General features: G+C 45.9%; 1 protein-coding gene across 1 annotated transcript in view; it reads left to right on the top strand.

The window, feature by feature from the left end:
- The first annotated feature begins 3490 nt into the window (after positions 1-3490).
- PPEF2 (protein phosphatase with EF-hand domain 2) overlaps positions 3491-13627 on the top strand; it is a 35195-nt gene continuing 25058 nt past the window's right edge. The window contains exon 1 of the mRNA XM_089778130.1: positions 3491-13457. Within this exon, the coding sequence (XP_089634256.1) occupies positions 13403-13457 (55 nt within the window). The 5' untranslated portion in view covers positions 3491-13402. The remainder of the gene's footprint in view (positions 13458-13627) is intronic.

The raw sequence follows: 13627 nt of genomic DNA, 5'->3' as shown, positions 1-13627 counted from the left end.
TGGTGCGGATAGCTGTTCAGTGAGGAGAGAGGAGAATTCGTTCCAGGGCCAAATCCTGATGCCATTGATGGCTGTGGGAGTTTTAATTAAGTAACTTTGCGTGTGCAACTGCTGAAATTTTCAGTGGTTACAATGTCAGTTAGCTCCCCGGGAACCGTTTTATGCTGGGAGCCGGCTTGTAAGCCAGCTCCTTGCACATACCAGCTCCTGGCTCGTCAGTTAGCCATGTACACGGATGCACTTTCACATCCCCAAATGGGAGTGTGGCTGTTGACTTCAGTTGGACACGGAATTGACCCTGCGTTAGTGCTGATTACATGGGGGTTTTGAGATAGCAGGGTCTATTTCTCTTTGGCTATGTCTAGACTGCAGGCTTCTTTCGAAAGAGCCTCTTTCGAAAGATCGCGTCTAGACTGCAGGCGGATCTTTCAAAAGAGCAATCCACTTTTTCGAAAGAGAGCACCCAGCGAGTCTGGATGCTCTCTTTTGAGGAAGCCCTATTTACATTGAAGAACGCCTTCTTTCGAAAGAGGAACTTTCGAAAGAAGGCGTTCTTCCTCGTGAAACGAGGTTTACCGCCATCGAAAGAAAAGCCGCGTTCTTTCGAAATTATTTCGAAAGAACGCGGCTTGAGTCTGGACGCAGGGGAAGTTTTTTCGGGAAAAGGCTACTTTTCCCGAAAAAACCCCTGAGTCTGGACACAGCCTTTGTTGGAGAACTTAGATTTATTTCTCTGCTCTGTGCAGATCCATTCTCATGTCTGTCTGTCTGTCTCTCTCTCTCTCTCTCTCTCAACAGACAAAAGGGGGAAAAGTTGAAGCTTTCCAAGTCCAGCATTACTTTTAAAGTAAATTAATGCACTGCAGTTTTTTTTTGCACAAAACAATTCCTTGAGTGTTTCAGGTAAAGCTGACTTGCCAGATTCTGATGATGTTAATGTTCTGAAATGAAGGTTTTACTAAATTTTATGAATTACACTGACTTTCTAGAAGATTTTTGAGAGGGGGAGTATTGGATTTTTTTTTTTAAACTCATGGTTCTGGAATACAGTATGCACTTTAAATGATGAGTATATTAGTAATAAAAAGTCTCTATTTTTGGTTGACCAGTAAGAAAATACTGCAATAAAAAATATTCAGTGGCTCCTTTGGTTTGTGTAGGGCCATTTCATTCTTCTTTTATCAGGCACGTAGGGGTCTGTGATTCACATCCAAAATGGACGCCTTCTGGTTTCATCCCCTTTTTTTAGCAGCACCCCTGAGTAAAAGTAACTGAGTGGTGGAGCAATCCCAGGGCGGACTGGAATGGGCAGTAAGAGCTCTGAAGGTCTTGTGACAGTGTCAGGTTTACAGCAGCCCCTGAAATTGCTGTTGTTCCTGGACGTGTGTCTGGTGAGTGGATAGGCCTGTGTTCTTCCCCCACCCCTCGACCCTCCTCTGAGCAGAGCAGGGCCAAGCAGATATGTATTCTGAAGCACACAGGGGCTTGGGGCCCCGGTACACCTCTCACAGGACCTGGGAATCAGTCTGGTTCTCCTGCGGTCCAGCACGTCAGAGGCTCCTATGTGGGCCGTAAGATGATAGGTGAGGGAAGGATGTTTTTTTGCCAGTTGATGCCCCCAGAACAGTTTAAACTTCCCTTTGCATTGCTGGAGAGTGGATGGGAATGCGCGATTTGCCCTGGATCTGAATGGCTGATTTTCCCTGAAGATTACCGCTCTGCGAGATGGGTGTGTTTTGCTAAGGAAGCATGCAGAGCAGCTCTGCATGGTGTCACTTTCAATGAATGTACTTTCCTCCAGAACAAAATAGCCTAGTTCAGCTTAGGGTCTAACGACACTGATTATTTCCCTAACTGATTGGAGGATCCTCAGGTCGTAGGGGGTTGCGGGGATCAACAGAGGCTGAATCTCCTTTGCCCAGTTGATTGTTCACATCAGTAGAAATTTTGCAGCCATTACAGGTGCGATTACAGATCGGGGCACGCATTGTGATGTGCCCCCTCACCCCATGTAGTAGGACATTGTCCTGTGTACACAAATATGCATAACCCAAAGATGCTTTGGACAAAATATCTCATGTAACCTATCAATTTTAATGTCACGGTCTGCTGGATCTGTGTTTCTTATTTTGGTGTTTGCATTATTTCTGTATGCAAAGTTAGAAATATGGGGCTGGAATAGTTTGTGGTTTTTAATGTGCAAATGCTAGCCATCAAGGATGTTTCCAGTGCTGGGAACACTTCAACATGTGGGTGATCAACGTAATGACTTGATAACAGCTTTCTTTGTCCGTTAAGTCTAAGCATGGCTGGTCTTAGGAAGACATGTGACCATTCCAGCAGGGTTCTGACCAGGTAATATTCCATGGAAGCGGGGAATGTAGGAACAAAGAATTCCTGCCCAAAAGGAAGTCTACTTAAGATGCAAAGTTTTCAGTCTCTTGGTCTTTGAGACACCTGAAGAGCCGGAAACCCCAGGGAGCAAAATATCTTCCCTGGCTTGGAAGGTGTGTTTTTTTTGTTTTGTTTTGTTTTTCCCCCTGAAATAACAGTTTTAGGGTAAGTTTGCAATACACTTTAGTGTGTTAGAACTAGTTAAGTAATTTCTTTTATTTTAAATTTGTAATTTGCTTTGTCTGTTTTCACTTAATCTTACTGTTTGTATTTAATAAAATTACTTGTATTTACTCTTAAGCCCAGTGTAAATAATTGTTACCTGGGGGAGCCATCCGTGTGTACACCCTCCTTTCGTTATTAAAGGGGGCTTACCTGAATGGTTTATTTGGGGTTCTGATCCCATTTGTCACAGTAGGTGTATGTACAGCATGCTAAGATGATAGCAACGCTAAAATTTACTCAAAATGACTATGGAGGAGACAAAAGAATTTGTGTTTGGTTTTGCCTGCTGCTGCTCCTTTCTCTTTTCTTTGGAATCACAGGGTCCTTTCAGCAATGGCTTATGTGAAAAATTAATGATGGGCAAGCATTTAATGTAGCTTGACCACCTTTCTACATCTTTTAGGAGATTGAATTGCTGGATAAATTCAAACAGCATCTCCATACCTGGAGTGCTCTTCTGCAATCAAATTTAGATACAATTCATTGTGTAGCAAAATACTTTTTTTGCTTCCTTTAAAACACTGATCCCCACACAGCATCCCTTGAAATGTTGTGGAACTGATCAAGTGAGCTTTTCCTAACACCGCTTTATAGGCTCTTTAACTCCTGGTGCTGTGTCTAGCTATATGTCATTACATAGTGAAGCAAAATGCAGGACAATGTAGCACTTTAAAGACTAACAAGATGGTTTATTAGATGATGAGCTTTCGTGGGCCAGACCCACTTCCTCAGATCAAATAGTGGAAAAAAATAGTCACAACCATATATACCAAAGGATACAATTAAAAAAAATGAACACATATGAAAAGGACAAATCACATTTCAGAACGGGAGTGGGGGGGTGGGGGGGGGAAAGAGGAAGGAAGGTAAGTGTCTGTGAATTGATGATATTAGAGGTGGGGAGAGTGGGACGTCTGTGAGCTAATGGTATTAGAGGTGATAATTGGGGAAGCTATCTTGGTAATGGGTAAGATAGTTTGCGTGTTTGTTCATTCCTTCCCGGAGAGTGTCGAATTTTAACATGAATGATAGTTCAGAGGATTCCCTTTCAAGTGCAGATGTAAAAGGTCTTTGTAGCAGAATGCAGGTGGTTAAGTCATTGAGAGAGTGTCCTTTCTGGTTAAAATGGCAAGAAACTGTTTTCTCTTTGTGATCTTGTCTGATATCTGTTTTGTGGGCATTAATCCTTTGGCGAAGTGTCTGAGATGTTTGTTTAATGTACATAGCAGACGGACACTTTCGGCACATGATAGCATAAATTATATTATTACATACTGTGACAGACCCAGGACATCTGGCTACAATAGTTTGGTGGAGGGTAGACATGCTGCATGGGTGAATGTTCTTCTGATTCCTGAATAAACTGCCAGAGACTGCTGCCAAGCAACCAAGGCACCTGAGGCTAGTTAAGAGCTTGTCTGAAGCAGCAGGATAATCAGGCATTTGCAGGCAATTAAGGCCTGCTGGGTTACTTTAAAAGGTTTCCCCCAGGCAAGGGGGAGGGAAGGAGAGGAGTAAAGGAACAAGAGGAGGGAAATGTGTTGCTGAGGATCGCAAAAAGGAAAGAGTTTGTGCTGAAGCAGGAAAGATTCGCTCAGGTACCAGGGAGAAGATACTAGGGGAGCATTTGACACAGGGTAAAGTTTGCTGTATTGGGGCTAGAGGAAAAACACTGCCAGTTGCTGCTACTGAGTCTCCCTGGGCCAGAACCCGGAGCAGTGGGCCTGGGTTCCCTCCAATCCTCCCCACACCACTAAACAAAAGTCTGTTCCTAGAAAGGGAAGCCAGGATTATGGAGGGGTTTTACCCCAATCTTTTGACTTTGAGGATGGCTCAGGAAGCTGTGAGGTGAAGGGTCACAGAGAACCTCTGAGGCAAACAATAACTGCCTAGAAATGCAAGGCCCACTGGGTTTTGCCAGAGTTTTGCCACAATACTTACCTAAGTGCTCTACGTTTACCTAGATAAAGGCATGGCAAGCTTTTGCTTTGACCCTGTGTACTCAAAAGCATCAGTTATTGTGGTAGCATTGAAGTGGACTTGATGAGAAACAGGGTTCCAAGAAGAATGTGGGAATAAAGGGGACTGCGCTGACTTTTTAATTCTCTATCTGTCTCACTGTAATTTGTAGAGCTGGCAGCTGCGCCTGCCTTTCTCTTTCGCATTTCTTCTCATAAGAGCCGCACACAAAGCTAGCAGGCCAGATCTTCAGCTGGAATAAATAGGCAAAGACCTATGGACTTTTCCTAAGATGCCTGCTGATTTACAATCGCTAGGGGTCAAGTCTAGAATCTCCCTGGCTTATAGATATGTTCAAATTACTCATTGCATTTGTTGTGAATAGTGTCTTTTTCCTGTTTTGCAAATGAATCCCAGTTCTGCAGATATTTGTCATCTGTGAGTTACCCACTGAAGAGTTTAAACCAACACATTTCAAAGTGATTTGTTCCAAGCAGTTTTCACGAACACCCGGCAGCAGTCTGATTACTCGTGAACACCTGTCCGCAACGAACTGACCTCCACTATTTTAATCGCCTGTTGGTTATCTGCTGTAAGCGGTGGGTGCAAGCATGTTTGTGCTTTTTTCCATTTAGGTTGTTTTTCCAAGTATGGCAGGGCCCCCAGTGTGCCAAAGAGTTGCTGCAACTTTTGTAATAGTTTCTTTGCTCAGCCTTTTTGTTTCTTTTCCTGAGCAAGGGATTGCCTCAAGGAAAGATGGAGTAACTTCAGTGCGGTTCAGTATAGGGGTGGTAGAACCATTTGCACCGGGAGCGGGGGTGCTGAGATCCATTGAACCAAACTGTAAACCTAGTATGGAATGGAAACCACTTCAAGGTAGCAACATCTCCAGGACTCTGAGTTCCAGCACCTAAGATTCAATAAGGATTTTTGCATCTATGCAGCAGATGAATGCTTTAGAGCTTGTTAGCCTTTAAAGTGCTACATAGTCCTGTATTTTGTTTCAGCTACACCAGACTAACACGGCTGCATTTCTATCACTATTTTAGAGCTACAATGTCTAAGGACTGTGGAGGAGGCTCCTTCCTAGGTATGTGAATCCAGAAGTTAGATAAGAATGCAAAACTGTGTTCATTGGGATGCACATTTGGTTAAAAAAAACTATTTTATTCCCGAAGCAAAATGCAGGACAATGTAGCACTTTAAAGACTAACAAGATGGTTTATTAGGTGATGAGCTTTCATGGGCCAGACCCACTTCCTCAGATCAAATAGTGGAAGAAAATAGTCACAACCATATATACCAAAGGATACAATTAAAAAAATGAACACATATGAAAAGGACAAATCACATTTCAGAACAGGAGGGGGATGCGGGGGGGGGGGGGGGGGGGAGGAAGGAAGGTAAGTGTCTGTGAATTGATGATATTAGAGGTGGGGAGAGTGGGATGTTTGTGAGTTAATGGTATTAGAGGTGATAATTGGGGAAGCTATCTTGGTAATGGGTAAGATAGCCTGAGTGTGTGTTCATTCCTTTTTGGAGAGTGTCGAATTTTAACATGAATGACAGTTCAGAGGATTCCCTTTCAAGTGCAGATGTAAAAGGTCTTTGTAGCAGAATGCAGGTGGTTAAGTCATTGAGAGAGTGTCCTTTCTGGTTAAAATAGCAAGAAACTGTTTTTTCTTTGTGATCTTGTCTGATATCTGTTTTGTGGGCATTAATCCTTTGGCGAAGTGTCTGAGATGTTTGTCCAATGTACATAGCAGACAGACACTTTCGGCACATGATAGCATAGATTATATTTCTGGATGCGCAGGAATATGTGTTCTTGATCTTATAACTCACTTGGTTAGGTCCAATAATGGTATCGGCAGAATGAATATGTGGACAAAGCTGGCAACGGGGTTTGTTGCAAGGGAAGGTACCAGGGTTGGTGTTAGTGTGGTATGTCCTGTGGTTGTTGGTAAGAATCATCTTGAGGTTAGGTGGTTGTCTATAGGAGACTATGGGTCTGTCTCCCAGAGCCTCTTGGAGTATGGTATCCTGTTCCAGTATAGGCTGTAGTTTATTGATAATGTGTTGGACAGGTTTAAGTTGGGGGTTGTAGGTGATGACAAGTGGCCCTGTGCTGAACTGCCCTGTGCTGACCAGGGTATCTCTTCATGGCTTCTCTATTACTTACTTCAAAGTGTTTTGTCTGATTAATCTTAAAGGGAACCAAAAGAGGAGCGGACAAAGCCATTCTGCACTCCAGGAACTGGGAGCGTTCACGTTTGGGTTTTCATTTGGCCATATGAGGGAGTGGAGAGAGGAGGGCCTGGCGTCACAGGGGTTAAACAAAGCCTTTTGGCCCAGCTAGCCCCACCCCGCTTTACCTGTAGCCAAGGTCTGGAGAAAGGATAAAAGGAAGGAGCCTGCCTCAATTAGGCGCTGACCAGTGCGGAGACAGGAGTGTGGTTCCGCTGTCTTCAGGACCCGCGCTAAACCCCGTCCGCTTGGCCAGCCACAGGCGCAAGTCAGCCTCCAACCCCACCCCCTTGGACAAAAGGGAGGAACCCTCGCTGAGGAGGGGGAAACTTGGAGTCTTGGGGTCGTGCCCCAAATTTAAGGACTGTTCTCAGATAGTAGGCCTCCTGGGGCACCAGCGGCAGGGCTCTGCAGCCCTTTCCCGCCAGCTAAATCCGGGACCTAACCACTAGGCCTCCCTGCTGCCAAGAAGACCTGGCCACAGGCCAATTTGCCTATGTCCTCTCACCCATAGCCTTCTATTTCTGCACAGTGGAACCCTGACCTAATGTACCCCGAACAAGGGACCTTCCCTCCCAATGTCGGGACTGAGAGAGAGCATGTGACTAAGGGCAGCAGGAAGATGTACAAGGGCTGAGACACGAGAGGCCGGCGTGCTGTGTTTCCCATCCCTGATCCCCGTTGGTAATCCTAATCCCCTTCAGATCTGTGGTCTTTTGTAAGTGTCACATGGGAAGGCTTTGGAAAGCTTCTCAAAACAACCTTGCAGTAAATACACCATCGGGGTCTGTGTTCTGTCTGGGGACCAGCACACGTTCTTCATGCTGGACGTTCAGAAGGAAATGGGAGTTTTCCTGGAGCGGCGAAGGGGAAAATATGCTTGGAGTAGCTCGTTCATCATTTTAAGGCGGCGGATGGGAACGTCTGGTTAAAGCATCTCAGACTTTTGATCCTGGTGGGCAGCAAATGCTGATTATATAAATGCACGAAGCACATTAAAAATAACCAGAGAGCTTTGAAGTGTGGATCCCAAGAAATCTTTCCTTAACCTATTGGTAGCAAAGGTAAGTTTTCTTTTCCTTTTTTCTTTGTAGCGGTGTCTTGTGCAGTAGGGTCCCTAAAAACACCTGGGCAGACCGTGATGAAGTTGTTCCAGAGTTGGCTGCAAGGGACAGCGTTGTTTTCTAACTACAGTGCTCTTGGCCAAGCTCCCTTGCTGCTCATATGGAAAAGACCGTGTGTTGATAAGCCATAACAACCTTGTCCGCCTGAGCCCAGATCCAGCCGTACAGCAAACAGTGGCACACGTGTGTTTGCAGCCAGGCTGTTGGGCCTTCGGCGCCAGTTACCTTGCATTTGTTTCTGGTGGTTGGGCTTTTATGTTTATGTATTTATTTCTTGTCAACGACGGGGAGCACATTCCTTTTTGCAGCAGGCGTGGCCACGTTCCAGAGATGTTGCCACGAAGTTTTATAAAGCATATTAGTTCTTGGCTTGCCCCCAGAAACTTTGAACTCTGACTTGCGAGTTTATTTCGTTTTTCTAAGGCATGCTCTGACTCAAACCTTACTTCTTATTAATCATTTGCCTTTTTAACGTGTGTGTCCTGGGCGTTTAGAAAATTCTGTGATCTCAGCAATAAGAACCATCAAAACAGACCTGCACGTCTGCAAAGATTTATTGTAAAGTTTGAGACTTGAGCCAACAGGGGAGTACCTATACTGCATTGGTAGGCGTCGCGGACTCTTACAAGTGTAAGTATTTAAGTGCAGGGATTATGACAACGCTCCTGGGTTTCAGATAGTGCACCGTGGATATATTTTTGTGTTTTCATGAAGATGCAACTTGTGCTGCTTTGCTGGCCGGCTCAACCTGACGGGCAACACAATCGTCTTTCTTTTGTCTTGTAGTGTTTTTTCCCCCATCTGTTCTGCTCTGGTTTGAAGCATCGGTGTGCTTGGTCATTGTGCAGTGTATCATTCCTGCTGCTTTGCTTAAAATATCTGTTGGCTGACCTGATTTCCATGCATTTAGACTCATTAGGGTAGGGGTTGTCTCATCTGTTTTTGTACAGCCCTGTGAGGTCCTGGCCGCTTTGGTAATACAAATGACAAGGTGGCATCACAGCTAGGTGGAGAAAGATCCACACCCCACTGTGTTCTGCTGTTGTCTGGTTTTCCAGAAGTCCTGTCCGTGGGGTCGTGTGAGACTCAGCAACGGCGGAGACCCAGGAGGGCTGATCTGTCCCTGGCAGTCCAACTGAGTCGATGTCTAGGGTTAGACAGCAGGGTGGTTCCTAGGGCGGGGATGGGGATCAAAGCAGACCACTCAGCTGGAACAGCGTGTGGGGTATCCCATGGTGGGCCTGATGCTGCTGCCTTGCACAGCTGGTGTCCCGCAGAGAGCATTATGATTCTTTTCCCACAATTGCCTCCCATCTCCATATATCCCTAAATCACCTGGAAGTGCCGCCCCCCTCCCCGTCACTGGGCAGTGCCCCCTCTTAGTCACAAGTCTATGACCCCTGCCTGCAGAGAGAATGGGCGAGTCAGAGAGGAGAAGGCATATGGAAGGGGTTGGGGGGGGGGGCAGTCTCTGTTAGATCCTCCCCATCCTCCACTCACCAAGTGCATTGTAGCAAGGCCCCTCCCACCCCAAGATCTCTGTTGACTGACAGCCCTGCGGACCAATCGTGGCTCTCCTATGCGGGTAGGGCTCTGCAAAGCAATCCCGGGGTCTTGCTCAGAGCATCCCCCAGCTGCAGCCCGTAGGCACACCCACTTCACTTGCAACCCGGGGAGGCAGCCGTGCGGCTCAGCTAGCGATGCCCGGAGTTCTAGAAGGGCACCACTGCCCCACCCACACAGAGCCCTCGCAATCCGGGGAAGCCCGACCACTGGACAGCTTAGATGGGCATGCCCAGGGCTTCCCTGTTCGGCTGCTCCCGCCCCTGCCGGCTGGAGTCTAGGACTGGCCACCTCTCTGCCATGTCCCAGTCGGGGTGGGGATTTAATGCTGGGCCTGCAGCTGGCTCTCACACTGATTTGGCACCTTTCATGCAACCAAAACAGAACTCGATTTCCTACGGAGGTGAGCACCAGCTGTGCCCTTTGACTCTTCATGCAATTCCTCTTAGGCTTCTTTAATTAGTGTATCTCTCTTCTTTAATTAACTACACACGTAGGGTTGCCAGGTGTCCGGTATTGACCCAGACAGTCCAGTATTTTCGCCTTTCGGTTAAAAAAAAAAATCAGAAAATACCGGACACCTAAAATGTCCAGTATTTTCTGGTTTTTCCCCGCTGGTGGAGGCGAAAATACCGGACACCTGGCAACCCCATGACACACTCGGCAACTGGGCCCAGCCCCTGGCCTACCCCCGAGCCCCTAGACCGTCTGCTTACCTGGTTCCGCAGGGAATCTGGCTTGATCAAGAAAACAAAATGGCCACCAGAAAAAAGCCTAAAGACCAAGGGGAAGCAATGTTTTCCCTGGGTCTTAGTGCTCAACCACTCCCCTGTTCCTATACCTATTCTGACTCTACATGCACTGAAAGGGCCATGCTGTTTGTTTTATTTATTTATTTTTTGCTTAATAACTCTCGGAGTCTTTTTTTTTTTTCCCCTCAACAACTTTGGTCTCCCCCTTCCCCCCCCCCAACAGAATTTTATCCCCGGTGGGGGGGTTGGGGGGGGGGTGGAGGTGTTTGGTATTTTTGGTTAGACCGTCTGGCCATTTTAAGGAACCGGGTGCAGAGGAAGAGGAAAAGCGAGGCCTCTGTCCTTCAGAGTGAGGAGGAAAAGCCTCTACCATCTGTTGATTCTGTGTTCTACAAAACTAGTTGAGTTCTGGTCTGCCACTCTCACTATGAATCTCTTCCTTCCTTGCCTCTCAGTCAGGCCCTTTCCTGCCACCCTACCTCCCTCCCAGCCATATTTCTGTCTCCCAAGAATACTGTTGGAAATCCCTAGTTTTTACATGGTGCTGTCTGTGACTGATGTGTCACCATCCGTTGAATGCGTGTGACCGAGAGGTTGCCCAGGACGATTGCTGACAGAAACGCTTCCTGTCCCTTTCATGGCAGCTTCCTAACATGCAGGCTTCTGTCGCACAAGCTTTTGTACCAAACTTGCTTCCTTCTGTCACGAACCAAAGCAGTTCGCCTTCCTCAGAAGGAACGGAGAGGAACGCCTTCGCTGTGTTAGCCGCCTTCTGCTCGTTCTAGTTTTCTTCTGTACCTGGGCAGAGTGTGAGGTCATAGCCTGTGTCCGTGGTCTCCAAAACCCATCACAGGTTGAATGGTGAAAAAGGAATCCCATGGGGTTGTCTCCAGAGTGAGAGGTTTCACAATTGGTCTGATTCCTAAATTGTGAGCCAGCTAGTTGCTGTGCACATGCACCCTTGGCGATGGTGAAATTAATGGGAATGACTGGGATCCAAGCAATTCTTTGGTGGTGTAATATCCCCCAGGTGCAAAACCCAAAGGTGAGGAAAAGCGGCATTTACTTAACCAAGCTGATTATTTTCTTATGACAGCTAACTGTTTATTTTAGCCTCACCTCGACTCAGCGGCGATGTAGCAAATAGATTTAAACGCTGTCCCTGTCTTTTAATTCCTCGTCATTAGGGATGAAGTGGCACATCCGGGTGTGTGCAAATGCAGACACCCAGTGCAATAGTGCAGCCCCAGAGTTAGGTATTGTCATGTCGAGGACGTCTGATCTGGGTCGGGCCTTGATGAGGGCAGGGGGAAGGCAAGACTCATACAAAAGAGTTGCTTGCAGACATGATGTGCTTGGGGATCACTTTGGATTATTCTCATGCTATGATGTTCCTACTTTTCCAAAAGAAAGCCTTGTGGTTAAACTTGTTCTTTCATGCTCAGCGAATACAGTCCTTTAGTTGGCCTATTCTAACTGACTTTATTGTAGTTAGCCTTTTGGGAAGCTACCTGATCTGTCTCCCTTGATTCTCCAGTCCAATTCAACCCATGCATACATAAGAAATGCCTGTCTCCATCGAGCTTCTTAACCCATCTTTCCTGCTTGCAGGCTTATCTCAGACAATCCTTTCGTTTATCTGCACCTCTACAACCTCTTCTTATTTTGATCCTGCCATTGAGGTTGAATTTCTGAATGAGCAGTGGTAATGTGCATGGTTTCCAGGTGAAAATGATCTAATCCTTTGGCATGTTTGTGTGCACTCTTGCCTCAGACAAAGCCATTTGGCCTGAATTTCTTAGGCAAATCATAAATTCTAGTCTAGGTTGCAGAAATATTCTGTAACAACCTTGAACGTTTTATAAATCAAACAAAGGCTCATGCCAGTTGCCATTATGGGTTACCTAGATACCTTCAAATTTGGGAGACTAAAGTTAGGAATCTATATTAAAATGTTGATACTTAAATACTTTATCTCAGAGCTACTCAACACGCTGCCCATTTGTTTGTGGCCCGCAGTGTGGTTTGGGTTTACGCAGGGCTCAACACGCAGCCCACGGGTGGGAGCCAAACCAAAAAAAGTTGTCAATATAATAGTCTTCTGTTGATATGCATTTTAGTAGTAAAATTCCTGGACTGTCATTGTTTATTAAAAGTGCTGTCATATGGGTGGAAATCGGGTAAATATTGCATTTTATTAATATCAGCAGAACGGACTTAAAACGGGCCCTGTGTGTTGTGTAGTCTTGCCTCAATCTTTGTATTCATGCCTGCCAGTGTGAAAAGCTATTTGCATATATAGTTGCATGTATATGCAACCACACTTAAGTTGCGGTCCTCGGCACGTGCTGTGAATATCATTGTGTCCCCCAGGGCTTCCAAAGTTGAGTAGCCCTGCTCTACCTGATTGAGGGACATAATGCATGTAGGCACCCAGCATTCAAAAGCATTTCAGTTTAGTTAAAAAACAAAATACCTCCAAAATGTCCTTCCATATCTCTGACCTGAAGCTGGAACAATCCAAGTGGTGACCTTGCCAAAAGACTCTGTCCCAGCCAGGTTGTGCACAGATGTACGGTATGTTGGGAAAATTGAGATGTCAGGGTTATACTTAAATTGAGAGAGATCACCTGTAATGCTGTGACTTCTGAGCCTTACTGAGTATTAATATAGTTATGATTGGCTCCCAGCAGCTTGGAACGCAGATCACCCATCCTGAGTTTGAATGTGAATGCTCTTCCTGGTGCTGCATACAGGTTGAACCTCTCTAATCCAGAACTCTCTCCTCCAGAAACATCCATTGTCCGGAATAATTTTAGTTAGCAGGATGTCCACTTTTCATAGGTGTGGCAAAGTTTCCTGTGGTCCCTTAAAGTTTGTTTACAGCCCCCAGTCCTAGCTCTGTGTTCTGAGTTGTTATTTAGCTCTAATTTACCCCTAAATGTCCTCTAGCCGCATAGTAAGCAGTAGAAGTGTTGGTAATGCTGCTAGACAACATTGACCTCCTGTAGTCCAGAACATTCACTTGTTTGGAATCAATTAGGTCCTGAGAGTGCCAGATTAGAGAGGCTCAGCCTGTACTTGATTTTGACGATACCGTATTTGTTTGCAATCCCATAGGAGCACTGTTTGGAGATCATGGGATGTGGTAGTTCCACTAATGCCTACTACTTGCTGCGGAAATCGGAAAAAGGTGAGTGTCTCCCGAGGTATATTTCAATCTTTCCCGGTGGATTATAAACGTCCTATGAGAGGGTTATAAATATTCAGCATAGAGCTGCATCTACACTGTCCCTGGACCCTGTTGCATAGGGGAGTATCCCATAAAAACAGACCCTCCCAAAGAAGATAATAGTAAATAGC

This window comes from Pelodiscus sinensis, chromosome 4 (assembly GCF_052426305.1).
Source record: "Pelodiscus sinensis isolate ZL-2025 chromosome 4, ASM5242630v1, whole genome shotgun sequence".
NCBI lineage: Eukaryota > Metazoa > Chordata > Testudines > Trionychidae > Pelodiscus > Pelodiscus sinensis.
Note: the sequence above shows the minus strand (reverse complement) of the source record. Positions and strands in the feature narration are given on the sequence as shown.